Raw genomic sequence first — 18,517 nt, 5'->3', positions numbered from 1 at the left:
CCAAATAGAAATAAAAACAGGAATATGGATTGAAACTGTGATTTCACTAGAATTAGCAAATCCCTTGTGATGGAATACTCTCTACCAATGCAGGATGATATTTTCTTTGCAACTTACAGTCAATGAATTGCTTAGAACACAAGTGATTTGCACATGATCACAGAACCAATAAGGGTCACAGATAGAACTTGAACCCAAGTTTTTCTTTCTCTAAAGCCAGCTACCCAGTCTTTACCACATGTTATTTTTTTATTTGATAAGCATTTTAAAATAAATACATGTAAAATAGAACTTATTCACTACAACTCCATCTAATTAATAATGACAAAGAGTTGTGTGATTTGGGTGAATTCAGGTTCCTTTCATACACAGTACTATTCCAAAATGTTTTCTATTTAAGTATGAATAGTGGGCCATACGTAATCTCAGCTTCATCCATGATGGTCCAAGTTAATGAAGTTTCATTGAGTTATTAATTCATAATTTAGAAGTTTGACAATGTGAAAATATGAAAATAACTATTCTGAAAAATATATTAAATATTATTTTTGAATTTTAAAATATTTTCTGCCTATCAAAATGAAGCACCATTATACTTGATCATGCTCATAGGTGTGAACTGCATGAATAATGAAGAAATTATCTGAATGCTCACCATAACAACAGCAACAACAATATTTTTTGAAGCATTCACTTTTGAAAGTGAGTGGATATCATTCAATCAATTTCTCCATGTGTGGACAACCTCCAGTAAATTTCTACCCAGTTCTTCATCATAAAAATGACTTTAAATTCTCCCCTCGTGGAGCCTGAGTTCAGGAATATCTAACCATGCCAGGATGAGGGAGACATTCCGTCCCTGAGGATCAACCCAGTTAAGGCAAGTAAATTAACTTCTGGTACAAAGGAAGTATCCATCAAGTTTTATAAGGACTACATGCAATCTGTTTCTTTGACGGCTGTTGCTCAAGAAAATGAAAATAAATATTTGAAGTATTGATGAATGAATGTTTTCAGAAAGTATTGTAGAAATTTTTTTACCCCAAACTCTTTGATATCAATTGAAGATAGGAATCTCAACATTGTTAGGGGCAGAGACAAACTAACCTGCCTGGAGGACTTTCTTGATTTCCGTTTCCATAATCTGTGGTTCACTCTCAATTACTTTAGTGAACTTGCTGTATTCAGTTCCAGCTAAGATAAGCATTAGAAACAAATGATAACAGTTGCATAATTCAATAACAATTTGGAGAGAAAATTTCCTTAGATGATGGAATTGGAGACATTTCAGAAGCAAGTGGGATTGTGAGATATCATTAAATAAAAGACATTGTTAAACAAAGTATATAGGGTTAAACACAATTCTAAATCAGTATATGGCAGATGAAGTACTAAGGCCCTAAGTTATCCATTAGGTTTGTGGAAAAATAGATTTTATCCACAGTCAAAATCTTACAATCTTAATTTCTTCAATTGTCTCATAAATTTGTCTCTCTCAAAAACTAGGAAAGTGATTGTGGTGTCTTAGTGCAACAAAGAAGAGCTGCATGGTCAGAAAAATAAATCCACTGGCAGGTCAGCAGGGTAAAAATAATATTTTGCAGTATAAGTGAAAAGTAGTCTAGAAAAAATATTATCTTTGGTAATGTACAGAGGAGAGTAATAGAAATTAGGTTCTATAGAAATACAGGACAAGTACATTTTGGTGAATATACTCAAATCAGAGACAGCCAAAGGGAAGGATTCCATTTACTGGAGAAAAGTAGAACATTATTGTAGTTAGTAAGGAAGGTCATAGAATTTTATCTATACATCTTTTCTTGACTAAACATACTGATGGATTCTGCTTGTATATGGAAAAAAAGAGAAAAAATGTTCAGAAGCTTAAAATTTCAGTGAGATAATGCTTATAAAAGTATTTTATAATTGCAAACATCATCATAAAAATATTTCATCAGTTAATAATGGGTTCTAAAGCTGGAATAGATTTTTAGAGATACTGGTCTAACCCACTTGTCCTTTTCACAGAAAAGGAAACTGAGACCCCATGCAAGCTATTTTTCTTAATAAACACAGGAACAACTCAATAAATAAGAAATCTCATATTTACATGTTGATATATAAATAAATTGTATCAATATTTTATAAGCATACAAATGATAGTAATAAAAAGACTAAAAGAATTAAAGCATTACAATAAGATGCAGCTATAAATTGATTCATTCTTTAATAAAGCAGTACTATTCTACAAAGCTGCCTATCATAGCATGGAATAAAAAAAGGAATTCAAATAATGTTTTGCAACATATAGAATGTATAATTAGATTTGTTCTATATTTGAAGATAGTAGACTTTCATTATTATTAAATTTGGACAAAATTGTCTTCTATACTCATCTCATTTTAGGGAGATGGTTTTCCTGAACAAACAAGCTACTCCATTGGAATTATGCATACCTTAAGAAAAATCTAACTAATAAATAATATTGATTTTAGAATTTTAAAACAGATGAACAGAAATTAAGAGATTATTGCAGTTTTTGAGGAAGGGATGAAAATAAATCTGATCAATTGATAGCTATTAGTAAAAATAATCCAAGAAAGATACTAAATTATATATATTATGTAAAACAGTTTGGGAAAATTATTTTAAGGAGAGGCAACATATTCTAGTGTATAGAGTTCCTGCCTCAAAACTAGAAAGACTTGAGTTCATTTCCTGTCTCTAATACCTAGTGGCTATGTGACTCTGGTGTTATCATATAACCTTTTAGTGCACTTAGGCATAGATTCTAAATTAACATGAAAATATTGACCTTCATTAGAAAAGGGAATTTTCTCATCTGAAAGTTTATTTTACTAGGAAAATGAGTTTAGTTCCCATTCCATTTCTAATTTTAAGTCAATGGATAAATTGTTTCCATTTTTGTGTTTGATTTTCTTTTTTTTAATTTAAAATAAATATGTGTATATATTTAAGTCACTTAATCATTTTTTAAAAAATTTTTTAGATTTTTGAAAGATAATGGGGTTAAGTGGCATGCCCAAGGCTACACAGCTAGGTAATTATTAAGTGTCTGAGGCTGGATTTGAACTCAGGAACTCCTGACTCCAGGCCTGGTGCTTTATCCACTGTGCCACCTAGCTGCCCCTACTTAATCATTTTCAATAATAATTTTTAAAGAATCCTGTTGATATATCAGTAAATTGTATCATAATATTTTATAAAACACACAAATGATAGTGATAAAAAAAGACTAAAAGAATTAAAGCATTACGAAATGCAGTTATAAATTGATACATTCTTTAATAAAGTAGGGCTATTCTAAACTGCCTATTTTTCTAAATAATTTAAATTCACTTAGACATTACGGGAAAAGATTATGAAAATAATGCAATTGACCAAACTGAAATCACTCATATTGATTATCTATCTTGCTGAAAGCTAAACTTATTTGAAACTTTTATGATGGATACTGAATTCCTTTTTTTTCCCCCTTACAATTCTATTACAGGCAGTTTTACTTAATGCGACAAGCAGAAAACATTCCATATTTTTTAGATTGGGATTAATTTCATATGCAATAACATCTACACCCCCAGCTGTAGATAATTATACCACCGTTAGAAAAAATAGATATTCCCATTCCCAAGATTGTAGCTTTGAAAAAGAAAGTTATGAATGCATCAGTCCTTGCTACCTCTATGCATATCACGATTCCATTAACATGCTTGCTGATCTGGAAGCAGTGAATACTCATTTCAAAGTTGCTTGAAGAGTATATTCTACATACTATAGGCTTCTTTAAATTTTCAAATTTATCAATTTTATATTTTTTAAATGAAAAAATATATTCTTTATATATGAGTGAAAAAAGTATTCATTGCTCCCTAAGTTTTTTTTCAAGGAAACCTTTTAAAGACTGCTGAAATTGCTTATCATTTTGATCAACATTTTGATTCACTCAAAGCAAACCAATTGATCTCTTAGAACAATCCATGATGCTGCTTATAAAAACAAATATTAATCTAAAACTCATTCAGTCTTTAAAAAGCTGAAAGAAAATTTTTTGTGAACTTGTCACCAGTACCTGTTAAAAAGGTTAGTCATTACCCCTTTACTAACCTCCCTGAAGCAGTCTTTTGATTTCTTCATCTTCAAGCAAATGAGCATCACCACCTTCAATGAATTTGGTGACCTTGGTGACCTCTGAGTGGATACATGTTCATAGCAGAAATTTGTTTATTCAACATAATCACACAAAAAATCAATTTCCTCAACAATTAACAATAATAATGTTGAGACAGTCTTTTTTTCCCCTTGCTACAATATGAGATAGTTTTGTCTTTACCAAATAATTAAAACCAATGTGACTGTTAAATGATAGAAGACCAAATCTGTGATCTCTTTGGTTAAATTAGGAGGGAACCTGAAGCAAAAAAAAAAAAAGAATTGCAGAAGAATGAACTGTTAAAGCCTTCAAGATTTTCATAAAATGACTGATCTTGAGGGACACAGATTCTTATTAATGTAAAGATACAAACCTTCATGAAGCAACTTCTTTAAGGTTTCTTCTGTCTCTCCAACATTGCCAGAAGAAATTCGGGTATATTTTATTTCAGGACCTGAAGTAAAGAATCAGAATGTTATATTTTAAAACTGGACTAATCAATTCAATTCAGCAAACATTTAGGCACTTAATATGCTTACTGACTGCATCAATATAGGATAATAACAGGGGCCAAGAAGTAATCATAATCAGGAAATTTATGTGATTATTAAAATCCTTCTATTAAATTTTTTAAAATGCTGAATGGATCATATGCCTCAATATATAAACAGAGTTCTTTCTCTGGGACCCTATTTTGTATTTAGTCTATGTAGCTTCTTTTACCTCTACTTATCTGTATTTATGTTGTTTTTCCCTAATGAAATGAAAACTCATTGACAGTAAGGAGCATTTCTTCTTTTGTTTCCGCATTCCTAACACTTTGCATATAGTAGGCATTTAATAAATGTTTGTTAATTGAATCAATGAAAGATGGTAAAGTTGAAGTAGTGCCTATAGTTAGATTTATGAATATATGTATTAAATTTCTCATATTAGATTAAAAAAATCAAACCAAATTGGTTATGTGAACCTGCACTAAAGGTATCTTCAGGTAACTTTCTAAGACTAAGCTTGCATTAAGAGACAGTTTTCTTACTGGGAAATTTTCCTCACAAATAATCACACAGGTCTAGAGACATACATACATAACACACACACACACATACATATATACATTCATAACATACACACACATAGATAGAGAGCATGAGTTTACTAGTCAGCATATTTTGTTACCTCAGCTAAGTATTTTGGTACTAAGGATGACTTTCTGTTGATAAAAATACATTGTAATGATAAATATTCCACTCTGCAGTGAAGATGATGGCCATGGATAGAAATATCATTTACCTTTAATAATTCTTTCCTCTGTAGTCTCTTTTTCAGTTATTTCTACTGGTCGCCCACCAATAATTTTGGTATACTTTTTAATAATTGGCTCTGAAATGGGATAAAAATCAACCAAAAAAATCCCTCAGTGGTTATTAGAATACTATTCATATGGCAGTTGAATGTTTCAATTTCTTAATGAAAACAATGTCATTTAGACACTTAATACAAAGATTAGTTTTACTAATGAACTAAAATTCTCCCTGATGTAAGTCCAGATCTAATTAGCATCAATTTGTAACAATTTTGTCATGTATTTTGGGTAGTAGGGAAGGCCAACCTAAATAACTGCCAATGCCTTGTTTTACTTTTTTGATGGCTGGATGTCATACAAGTCAATTTATGAGTTCCAATGAGTGATACAAGATTAAATCTTGAATCCTAGAGTAAGTCCTAGAAAAAGTTATATTTTAACAGAAACAGTACTATGTAAGAATAGATTTGATTGTTATTACATAGTCAAGTATTTTCATTTTCAACTACAAAATGAAAATTGAGTTTGATATTCAAAACAATCAATTATAAGAGAGCTGGTCATTTCATTATCAAATTGGTTCAGTTAAATGCATTGGCAGAGTTGCTTGCCCTAAAGAGTTTCTCTATTATATGCTTTTTTATTATATATGTTAATGTATATAGAACATAAGAGCTATTATACTGGAACAAAAGAATTATATTTTTGAGCAATTATGAAGCTCCATCTGATAAAATAATTCCAGTTTTCTTTAAAAATAGATAAAAAAAGAAACAGAAAATATTCTGAACTTCAAAGATGTTTCTAAAAGAAGCCCAATGAAGATACAAAATCATGTTTAAAACTCTCACCTCCATGAATCACTTGAGTTATTGTTTCACCCTCCTTAATTACTTGGAAATCAGAATCACCTCCTGAAAAATTGTTTTAAGACATAAAGGGCCACATAAAAAACTTTTGTTTATGTGATATTTTTAACAAAACTTAAAAATGTTTTAGTCTGAAGTGAAGGGGAAAATGTACCTCATAACTCAAAATTATTGAAACTATTTTTTAAAATTAGCTCTAAGAACTATTTTTTTGGTAAATTGAGCTTCATTTTTTTGTCACATAAGTAGTATGTAAACTCTTATTTCTTTACTAAGTTGTGGGGATTAAATGGAAGAACAAACTAATCATATGATGTATTTTTTACTTCAACTTGATATAGTGACAGGACCACTGACTCTAGTGTCACAGGAGCTGAGTTCAAAATCCTTATTAGCTGTGTGAACGTAGGCAAGTCACCTAATTTCCCAAAGACACAATTTACTCATCAATAAAATAAGAAGGTTAAATTAGATGACCTCTGAGGTTACTTTCAGTATTAGATTTGAGTCTATAAATATGTAAAAATTCATAGGTCTTGTTTTATTATACTACCTTATTTGCTGTTATTTTTCTAAATGATGCAAAAACCTTATAATCCAATGATCATTTACTTTTTTATCCATACATAAGATTGAATCTTGGAGCTGCAGAAATGTGTGTGTATGTGTGTATAAAATAATTATATTTAATATACTTACCTGCTACAGGAAGATGATAATTAACCAATTAATTAATGAACCCATTCCCCTTTAAAATAGCAAAAGAAATGGCCAAGTATAGTTTACTTGCAAAATGTCTTTGCTTCATAAGCAAAGCATTTTGAATGTTAGGAAGTTGATTACTACATTAGTTAACCAAAAATCCCTCAGAGAAAAAGTAAGAAGGTTCAGTACATTTAACTCATGCTATAATATCTAACAATTGTAAAATGTAATTGTTTATTTTGTATTTGCATGTTTTTCCCCCAGAAATTATTGTTCAAGATAATTTCCTGACTGTTAATTTTCTAAAATGTTTGTGGATGGAGTACAATATCGTAGACACTGAAACCACACAATAATGGAATGTAAATTAGAGGAAGAACTTAAGAAATATGGAAATGGACTTTATGAACTGAAATAATATATTACTGAATGTATTAATGCTCACAAGAAGAGAATGAAGCAAAATAATTCCATATAAAAATATTCTTTGAATAAATACATTCCTATGCTGTCTTTAAAAGAGCAAAATGAGATTACATGAGAATAATTATAAAGAATCCTCAAATCAACTTCTTTTAATCTAGAGCTTGATAAAATATCATGTTAGGCAATTGCTGTTACTGTTGATGAGCTCTATACTAGCAATGAATTACATGAGAGACAATCAAGATAGTATGAAAAGATGAAGTGTAATATTTAAGATGGAAGAACATATGCAGATCAGTATGAAGATACATAATCATTCTAATAAATGTTTTTTTGTTTCTGTCACTGCTGTAGCTGCTTTTGAATTGATGAATCAGATAAAGAAATTACTTGTTTTCATATGGATTTTTCCATTTCATGAGTTCCACCCAACTATAAAATGAAGATCTACTCCTCTTCAGCAGAATCTACCTGAAGAAAAATTTTACCAGTGCTCTACAGAGCTAAGAAGCTAAGACAGGAAATCAGAATGCAAAGAATGGTCATTGGAAGAATGGAGAAACACCTTAGTAAGGAAAACAAAGAGTTCCAAAGTGTGGCTTAAGATAAAAGATGATGAAATGTGTTTGAACTTTATCAAGAATAATTATTTTTTCTTAATAATATAAGGAATAAATATTAATTTGTGATTAAAGTTTTAGACATTTTCAATGAAAAGTCAGTAAACACTTTCTCAATAAAAGGTACTGAAAGATAGTAGCATACCTAATGGTCCCATATTCCTTTTGGACAAAAGATGAAAACAATAAAACCATTCTCAAAGCAATATTCAAGAGACTTACTTAAAGGAATTGTGAAATAATGTAAATTTAGACATCTCTACTCCAAATATTCCTATGTACTATTTGTGCCTGACCTGTAGTAGAGACTTCAAAGCCCATATTGGTCTAATCAGTCACAATCAGGCACGTGTCACCTTGACTTCAACATAGTGCTGTCATTTAGGTTGTCTTCAAGAATGAAAAACAACAGCCAACCAACTCAAGAGAATAATATCAGCCATTCTCAAAAAATTCAGTAGCTTAAAATGAAGACAGATATTTCTTTTTCCCTTTAATATGACTTAAGAGGAATAGACAAAAGCTACCAGATAATACTTCATCTAATTTCACAGAATCTGAAATTAATTATCACAGAATAACAGAATATTTAAAATAACATCAAGTAGTTAAAAGCATATTTTGTGGAAGATTATGATATTTGATCTGTGTATAATATTTTGTTTATCTGAAGTAAAAAATATAGCTCCAGGGGCAGCTAGGTGGCTCAATGGATAGAGCACCGGCTCTGGAGTCAGGAGTACTGGAGTTCAAATCTGGCCTCAGACACTTAATCACTTAACCCCATTGCCTTGCAAAAAAAAAACAAAACTAAAAAAAAACATAGCTCCAGAAAATGGTATTTTCCAAAACATTCTTCATCATATGTAAGTACTTAAAGGAGAAATTTCTTTGGAATATCAGAAATCCTGATGCCCTTCCAAGAAAAATAGTGAAAAAAGGAAAGTAATGAAGATGATTCAAATAGACAATGACAAGATCCTGACTAATATAGTTCTATCAATGGAGGAAAGTGAAGAAACAAAAATGATAGCTCATGCCTTTAATATGCAACAAGTTCTAGCCTTTCTATTCTCAACATGGTGCTCAAGATTCTTCAATGAAGGGGACTAATGATTTGGAATATAGCTCTAATAAAGGTCAAAAGTGATGAATTTCAAGAAAAAGCCAGAGTTTACATATAAAAAATAATTGAAGATCATCAAAGAAATTTTATTTACAAAAATTTATAGGATTATGTTGCTTAATAAATGATTGAGTACCAGAATAGAGGCAGAATCACTTGAGTTTAACATAAATTTAGCACAAGTAAATGTACTGAAAGGATTAAGAATATGAACCATTTACTATGCTACAGATTTTACATATTGCATTCTGCAATCGTAGCAGCATGCCATTTATTTAAAAGAATTTAGCATGTTAGTTTCATAGAATGTAATAACATTCACAGAAATCAATCTATTATATAGATATTTTTTTTCCAAATGAATAGAAAACATCTATTAACAGATTGATTTTTTTACCTTCACTTTTGACAATAGGCTGAAGACTGCTTTCAATCACTTTAATTTTGGGTTCCACAACTTTTGTAATAATTTTAGTTGCTGAAAGTACAGAAAGTGGAACATGAAAGATGTTTATGTTAAAAAAAAAAACCAGCCAGAACAACATTGTCTTTTTAGTAATGACCTCTTAATGTTTTCGAAATATCACGTATAGTGCAAGTCCAGGGACTCAGATTCAAGCAATGTTACTGATGTCATATTCAGTATCTTCAGAAATCCAGAGGTTGAAGACTTTGAATTTCCTTGGCTTAATTGTGATCCAGTTTTATTTCAAATTCATTAAAGAACATTTATCTAGAAAACTAAGATTTTTTAAAAAATTGTACCACTAAGCTCTTTACCTTTCATTGTACTTCTTGAAAATATGGGCTGCATGGTAATAGAAGATAAACAAACATAATTAGACATGCAATTTACCATATTTCAAAATTGCATTTTTGGTTTTCATCCCTCTCAGTTAAAAGGAAAAAATGAAAGAGAAAGGCTGTGAAACATTTTTAATGCATTTACTTATAGAGACAGGGAAGGAAGAACAAAAAAAAGGTCAACATAATTAAGAATCCAAATTAAACTTCAGCCAGCCAGATGTGGGCTCTATGCAACAAAATATTATATGTTGAGTATTTCAAACTGCAAGTCAATGTCTAATTTTTAAGCAACACCACAAAAAATTCTTACATAATATAATTTTTCCTCTTGGCTATAAAATTAAAATTATATTTAAAATATCAATAAAAGATGAAAATATAGTGTCTGCCTATGCCAAAGTGGTGATGAGAAGTGGGAGAGGATTTTTACAATATTTACATAATAGCAAAATTAAAAAATCAAACTAAATAGTTCAACACTCCCATTTCTAACCCCCAAATGGAATTTTGACCTAACTGTACTGGTTGAACTTCTTCAAATAACCTGAAAAATTACTAGCTTTCTTTTTTAACTTCCTGCTATATATGCCTAGCTACTGTTTCCTCCATTTCTGCATTAGATGGTGTCCTTTAATGCTGTGCTAATGACTACAATAAATCTACCTGTGAATACATAGTATAGATATGTCAACACTAGAAAATCAAGCTGCTAGCATAGTCTGGTGATTTTTCAGATTCTCAATTTTAATTCCCCAAAACTTTGTCTTTACAAACTGGGACGTTGAATAGAGGAGTGTTGGGGTGGTGAAAGAATGTTGGCAGGATGAAGGAGTTTTAATTAATATGTAGATAAAACCACATTCCACTTTTATGTCCTGAAGGCATGCAATGAAACTCATCACATGTCATAATAAATTTTGCTTATGCATATACATATATATGTATATGTATATGTTTTGTCCTACCACAGAAAAATTTGTTCCAATTAAAGAACAACATTCAGAGTTGTGTTTAAATTCTCATCTTGTTAGTCATTTTACACCCACATCTTAAAAACAAAGAACAAAGAAGGTTTTCTTCTTTAGATATATATAATCATCATTTTAAAAAGGTAGGATAGAAGTTAATGAAGTGGTCACTTCTTTTCAAATCTTACTTATTTTGACTAATAGAATCTATAAAATGTGTTTTCAACACAATTTGTAAGTCATGCTATATTTGAAGAAGCATAAAGATAAATTGAGGGAATCAGACAGTTTTGCTTGATAAAAGCAATGATAAAGGCAATACATTATTGATTTGAATTGGATTTAAATTTGAATTTTTCAGTTATCTTCTCTCTTTATTTGAAATGATATTCTTAAGTAATAATAATAATATACCTATTCTATATGTGGTGACAACATTGCAAATGAACATATGGGAAGGAATATGGTTTAATGAATTTAATATTGGACTAAGGACAAGAAGATTTAAGTTTTAATTATGATATTATTTCATAAAATCATTTGAAAGATGGACTCATTCAGATTGCAAAGTATCAATATGAACATATTCAGTTTCTTCTTATGATTTCATTACTTAATGTCATTTTCTTCCTTTATAAAATAAAGATATTGTTACCTACTCTATGTTTCTTGATAATATAAAATTCAAACAAGGCAAATACAAAAAGCTTTGGAAACTAAAGCACCATACAAAGAGTGAAATATTACAATGACATACAGGAAGTACAGATCTAAGAATGACCAACCAGTTTTAAAAAGTTTAGAGATGTCATAAACTTTAACTTATGCTTGGGATCTAAGGAATTAGAGGTTGTAAAAGGAAAAATGGTGAAAATAAGGGCACTATTATACTAATGTATATTCTTTAGCTTATCTAAACAAATGTTGCTTTGAATCATTTAGGAAATCTCTGATAAAATAATATTGAATAAATCAGAAACATTAAGGAAACATCATGGAGATCTTTTTTAATGGATAAAGTTCATATAACATTTCTGATGAATAGAGCCCATAAAGACTTCTTTAATAAGATGTATTAAGCAAGACTAAATACCTCTAAAACAAAATGAATAATATTCCACAATTTTTACTCTTCCTTTAGAATCTTTAAGTGAAATGTTGAGCTGAACTGAGTTATATTACTTTAAAAGTGACTATTTTTTCATTTAAATTAAATCAGTAAAGTAGCAGACATTTTGTTTCGCTTCTAAAGTTAGACTTTTTTCTGTTAAAAATTTGGATGAGTTTAGAAAGAGTTGTATTGCTGAGATCAATTGAAAAATTAGAACTTGGAAATGGAGGGTTTTTTCCCCCCTAGTAAAATTAAATGTACAAATGAATTTCATTTTTTCCTATAGATATATTCTGTGGGTTTATTCATAAAGCCAAACAAAATAAAAATCTTCTGCTCTTAAAAGCTCTGGTTAAAGGAAGAAAAACATATATATATAGAAAAAGATATAAAGAAGAAAAAGAAACCATTTCCATTAAAAACATATTTACACATTAGCAATAAAACCTAAAGGTATCTTTCTTCAAGGGATTCAATTAGAAAGTTTATAGTTTGGCCAGATTGGGATTTGAGTCAGTCATTTTTAGAAGTGGCAGCCAAGCTTTGCAGCTGCATAAGTAGGAAATGGTATATAAACATGAAACTGTCAAACTCTGGATTATTTGGTTTTATTTATTTCAATATTTGTTTTTGTTCATTATTTCTGTTCTTGAGATAGCTCAGAAGTGTGAAGGAGTGCTGAAGAACAATCACTCCTAAAAACATGCACTGCTTTAGGTGTGTTCCCTTTTTAGCCTGTTCAGCCTCCTTCCCCCCCTTCCAAGCTCACTTTTTTGGATAATTTTTCTCACCCTTTATAATTTCCTCTTCGAATCCCAGAGTGGTATATGAGTGAGGAGTGTGGCTCAACTTAAAAGGTGTGATCAGAAATTAATGCTTTTCTCCCTACTCTTCTTAAACCTGGAGTCACTGGGAAGTCATTTGTCTGCCAGTGTTTGAGAGTTCAAATACAAAGTTACCAATGATTTATAGCTTAGACAAAAAGACCTAATTTTTTGCATCAGTATTTCCATCTTTGTTTCAAAAGGTTCACAATGTACTTACTATAAACGGTTACAGGGATTTCTTTGAAGGTACTTCCACGGACAAACTAAAAATCATAAATGTTTAAATTTAGTAGAAGGAAATACAGTACTTCTGCCAATAAAATCAAACATTGCCATCATTCTCTATTAGCCTAACAGAAGGGAACACTCGTCATATTTCATAGGATTGAAAGGAGTTGCCCAGGGAGCTTGTATACTTAACTCTCTGCCAAACAGGCCAGATTATAATAAAAGTATTATTTCTATAATGCAAAAAGAGATGGTTTAAAGAAACTGAATCAACAGTTTCTGTATTTATATCATTATTGGAGTTGCAAGAGTACTTAGACATTATCTAATATCTCTTATAAAAGGAGGGATGGAATTCAGAAAAGTCAAATGGCTCGCTATCTGAAACAAGGAGTTATGCTATTTTACAATTAAAACATTTAGTAAGTTTTCCACTTTCTATAAATAACATGTTAAATAATAGAAAAATAAATCTTTACGACAACTTTAAAGGTCAGCATATAAAAGGTTATTGAAGAGTTAAATCCAACTGTTTTGTTACTTTATTACTCATGCAGACATTTTAGGTCATGTTTTCTAAATCTTCAACCTTTGATAAGCATAATTTATTATGAAAGACATTAAAAACCAAGTACTTTACCTTAATTTGAATGTATTTAATCAATTTATTAAGGATCTCCAGCAGCTGATCATTTCCAACAGGTATGTCTATGAAGAATAACAGTTCAGAATCAGAAGGTATTTAGGAAATCATAGGCAATTTTGAATTAAGGACCCTCAAATATATTCAAAGGGAAACTGATACTTTTATTTTTTATTTTAAAAAGTCATTGCCCATCAATTGGGGAATGACTAAACAAGTTATGGTATGTGAATACTATGGAATATTATTGTTCTATAAGAAATCATAAATGGTTGGACTCTAGAGAAGCATGGAATGAGTTACAGGATTTGATGCTGAGTGAAAGGAGCAGAACCAAGAGAACAAGATACACATTAACAACAACATTGTGTGATGATCAGTGCCTCTCAGCAGTTCATAGATCTAGGACAACTGTATTAGCCTGACTGTGGACAATGCCATCCCCATCCAAAGGAAGAAAAAGAAAACAAAAACCAACTTTTCAGAATCTAATGAACACTTTATAAAAATTATCTCTTATGTATATCCCTTAATCCTAATTCCTCATATTGAAAATGATTAATCTGTAAACATGTTTATCAAAAATATGCACGAACAATGCTAACCTGTCTGTCACTGAGGGGAGGGGGATGTGGGAAGAGAGGATGGAAGGAAATTTTGTAATTTAAAAATGCACATGTATATATGGATGAAAAAAGTCAAAAATTGGCACAGAGAGATGTTTATACATTAAACATAGGTCTCAGATAAAAAAATCTTAGTTGGGAAAGAATTGTATTTTAAATGCTTAGGCAGGTATCAAATGTAATAATTTTCACTGAATTAAATGTTTTACTCTATTCAATTAACTAATTTCTTAAATTTAATAGTATGCATTTCTATTAGAAAAAAGTTATCCATAAAATTAATTCCAAGAAGATAACTTTACAAAGCATTATTGCACATATTATCTCATTACTAAAATTTGGGGACACATTTTTTCATAAAAATACTTATGTATAATAAATGATATTAACTTATTTATCATAGTATTATATATACTAACTAACCTGCAGGATAGAGTAGTTTGTCAACAACATGAATGACGCCATTGGTTGTCATGACATCAGATTCTTTTGATTTTACTTCATTCACCATAAGTGTGTTATTTACCTATAAAGGGTGAAAAAGGGAGGAAAAAATGAAAAACCATAAGATTGTTGTTTTCTTATAAAAGCTTATTTCAAATCTCCAAACTTAATTATAAATATGAATTTATTTCAAGTCATTAGTCAAAACCATGGAATACAGGACTTACGCCTTTCAGGAAGATTTTGCTTCCTTGTGTCGTCTTAAGAATGTTTGTGACACCAGGTTCAAATCCTTTGCCAATGAAAATTCCTGGTGTCAAGTGATAAAGGACAATGTTTTGAAGAGCATTTTTGTCTCCTAGGAAAAATAAGATGAGATATTCAGAAAATATCATTGTTAGAGCATTTTACGTTGTGTTTTACAAACTCTAACACTGTAAGTATTACAATCATAACAGAATCTTTCTGTGGTCTTTAAATGGGGCTCAAGTATGTGACTTCAGTATCCTTTTACTATATTGTAATCAGTACTCAAACCTGATCATTTGCCAAATGCCAGTTTTCTCAGTGTCAGTCTGCTATGATGGGCACAGCATGACTAAATCCTTCCCAAAGCAATATTGCAGTATATTATACTAGTCAAGTAACAAAATTTATTGGAGATCAGTTCAACCAACTTGAAAATAATGCCTATACATTATAGACATAAATGTACTGTGTATACACTTTGAACACATTTTATATAAGATATTCAAATATATATGCATGTAATTATGTGTATTTCTGGATATATGATCTAAAACACATAATTTACTTCTTAGTTCACCTGATAATACAGAATTTTAAATTACCATTCACATGTTGACATATTAGTAGAAAGCATGTCTTCACCTAAAAGTTTCAATACTAATTAAATCAACAGTTTTGCCACTATACATATAAAAGATCATATACTCATTGGATTTTTAATGTTGAGCAAGTAACTATAGAATATCATCTACTTTGGTCAACCATGGTAACAAATTACTAAAAAAAAAAGGAAGTTTGAAAAAATATAATATTCTCTCCCATTCTTAAGTTCTCCTTTTGTTTACCACTCTGTTACTTTAAAGAAACAAGGGAAAAGGAAATTGAAGTCAGATCAAATGAAATCAAAATCCGATGGGTGAGGAATACTAAAACTGAGAATTAACATAAAAAATGTTAAAATGAATATTTCATTCAACATATGAAATTGTTCAAAGAAATTACTTAAAATTTAAGAATAATATAAATAAGTCAGAGCAAATGATGCTATATTTGGCATTCTATAAATAAGAGTTATTTTAATAATAGCATAAACTTGAACACTGGTCATATTTCATGCTTAAAGATAGTCCATCAAAATCCAAGTGAACAGAGAGAGACAACAAGGTATGGTATAATTAAAGGAGCACACTGGGTTAGCAATTTAGAGAACTGGGTTTTTGTTTCAGTAGTCCCAGGACCTGACTTTTTGACATTTGACAGGGTCATTTCCTTATTTGCGAAATAAGTGTAAGATTATTTTCCATCTGCAGAATTTCAATCTACTAAATTGAAAATTATATTAAAGAATGATAAAGAGTGGAAGCTGATGACTATGGAGGAAGAAAGTGAAAGATTCAAAAGAACTCATTAGGTCGCATGGTTTATTGGGTATTGAATTTGAAGTCCAATGAACTGATTTGAAAATTTTGGCCTGCTACTCACTAACAATATGTCTGACTTTGGACAAGTCTTTATATTTCTCTGATGCTCACTGTTCTTATTTCTAAAATGAGAAGTGGCTTAAGTTACCATCTAGATTCATTCTAGCTTTAAACTGATGTTTATTTGCTCACAGAATTGTTTTATGCTCTCTAACACATTTATCTAACCATTTAATTATCTGTAAATATAATATACCTTAAAAGACTATACATGCCATAAGACTGTGACTTTGTTTTATCTAAACATTATTTTTTCTGTTCAATAAGCCTTTTATAAACATGAATGTTTATAATATGAATATTTACTAAATTCAAAATTTGTTGAAGAGTACTTAAGCTTGAGGAATTCTATCATGAAAAGTTCATTTTTATACTCACGCATCAGTATTTCTTTTTCTTCATTTGTCAGTCCCTTAAAGGCATCATTGGTTGGCACAAACAAGGTCCAGTCTCCTGGTTGTATCAGAATATCTTTCAAATCTGCAGCTTCAAGTAGGTTGAGGAAAATGCTAAGTAAAAGAAAAAAGCACATAGCCTTAAGCTTTGATTTACTAAGATTTAGTAATACTCATTGCCAATTATTTTCTTAAAAGAAGCACCAAAGTCCTTCATGCAATTTTATGTTTATGATATTAAAATTGGGTAATGTTTAAGTTTTTGAAGAATACTATAATTATTTTCTTTGTTTAGAGTTTCTTTCTCTATAAAATTTGGTCAGTTTAATATAATTAGAAAGTGAAAACATCTTAGTTCTTTTCAAAAGAATAATATTTGCCAACATTCCTTGTGATTGTTGAGTAAAACATAATGAAAAGGAAAAGAAAATGGTTAAAGTGTATTTGCTACTTTTCTCTTTTATCTTTTTCAACCATTCTCTCCCGAGAAATTTAAAAAAAAGAAGATTCATTTCACTTTTGAAAATGTTTTCATAGATTCCTCATTTTCAGTTCAGTGGGAGGCTGATGATTTTTTGAGTAACAATATGAATTTCAAGGCTGAGTGCTCACAATTTGAGGAGGTAAAGTTAATAACCTCTTACCTAAAGCGCTTATCCTGTTTCAGTGTTTCATGCAGGGATTTCTCAGCGGGTTTGATAATCTCTTGGAATACATGAATAGCACCATTTCTTCCCTGCTTACTTCCTCTAAGCATACATGAATTTTCGATGCAGATGCCCTGACAATGGAAAGAAAAACAAATGTTAACCAAACTTCCAAGAAAATTTCAATTTAAAAACTTTTGAGGTGATTTGATTTTTGGATTAATCTTCCAAAAACCAGAAATATATCTATATCATCTATATCTATATCTATATCTATATCTATATCATCTATATCTATATCTATATCATCTATATCTATATCATCTATATCTATATCTATATCATCTATATCTATATCATCTATATCTATATCTATATCTATATCTGTATCTATCTTACTTTTTTCTTTTTTCTTTAAAAAAGAAAATCACACATATGATATTATATTACATATTTGTGTGTGTATGTTATGTAAAATATTATATATAAAATATATTAGAAAGGAAATCTATTGATTTCTTATGTTTTTACATGACCTTTATTTCCAAGTATATTCCTCTTCCTTGCTCTAACTAGGAGAAATATAGTAGTTCAACAAATCTCAGATTTCACCCAACTTTCTACTCTTCTTTCTCCAATTAGAATCATTTATTAACAGAGGTTCAATTATAATCTCTACACAAGTGTATTCATATTCACATATTCTACTCTAATGACTCCTCAGAACTCTAATCCAACATCACCAAAGATCGATTAAATATCTTCACTTCTATCTCAAATCCAACATGATCAAAGAGAACTAATCATCTTTCTACTACATTTTCTTCACACTTCCCTATTTCTGTTGAGGTCATCAACAACCTTTTAGTCA

The 18,517-nt window shown here is 30.0% G+C and overlaps 1 protein-coding gene across 11 annotated transcripts in view; it reads right to left on the bottom strand.

The window, feature by feature from the left end:
* POSTN (periostin) overlaps positions 1–18,517 on the bottom strand; it is a 48,708-nt gene that overhangs the window by 9,420 nt on the left and 20,771 nt on the right. The window contains exons 11-22 of one of the 11 annotated variants that reach the window (XM_074217237.1): positions 17,644–17,780; positions 16,983–17,113; positions 15,102–15,232; positions 14,854–14,956; positions 13,802–13,869; positions 13,151–13,196; positions 9,618–9,698; positions 6,326–6,388; positions 5,462–5,551; positions 4,545–4,625; positions 4,126–4,209; positions 1,108–1,194 (exon numbers count right to left, since the gene is read on the bottom strand). In XM_074217237.1, coding sequence (XP_074073338.1) covers positions 1,108–1,194; positions 4,126–4,209; positions 4,545–4,625; positions 5,462–5,551; positions 6,326–6,388; positions 9,618–9,698; positions 13,151–13,196; positions 13,802–13,869; positions 14,854–14,956; positions 15,102–15,232; positions 16,983–17,113; positions 17,644–17,780 — 1,102 coding nt within the window. The remainder of the gene's footprint in view (positions 1–1,107; positions 1,195–4,125; positions 4,210–4,544; positions 4,626–5,461; positions 5,552–6,325; positions 6,389–9,617; positions 9,699–13,150; positions 13,197–13,801; positions 13,870–14,853; positions 14,957–15,101; positions 15,233–16,982; positions 17,114–17,643; positions 17,781–18,517) is intronic. The other 10 variants (XM_074217239.1, XM_074217240.1, XM_074217238.1 and 7 more) reach the window with 10 other exon arrangements.

This window comes from Macrotis lagotis, chromosome 1 (assembly GCF_037893015.1).
Source record: "Macrotis lagotis isolate mMagLag1 chromosome 1, bilby.v1.9.chrom.fasta, whole genome shotgun sequence".
In the NCBI taxonomy this organism is placed as follows: Eukaryota; Metazoa; Chordata; class Mammalia; order Peramelemorphia; family Peramelidae; genus Macrotis; species Macrotis lagotis.
Note: the sequence above shows the minus strand (reverse complement) of the source record. Positions and strands in the feature narration are given on the sequence as shown.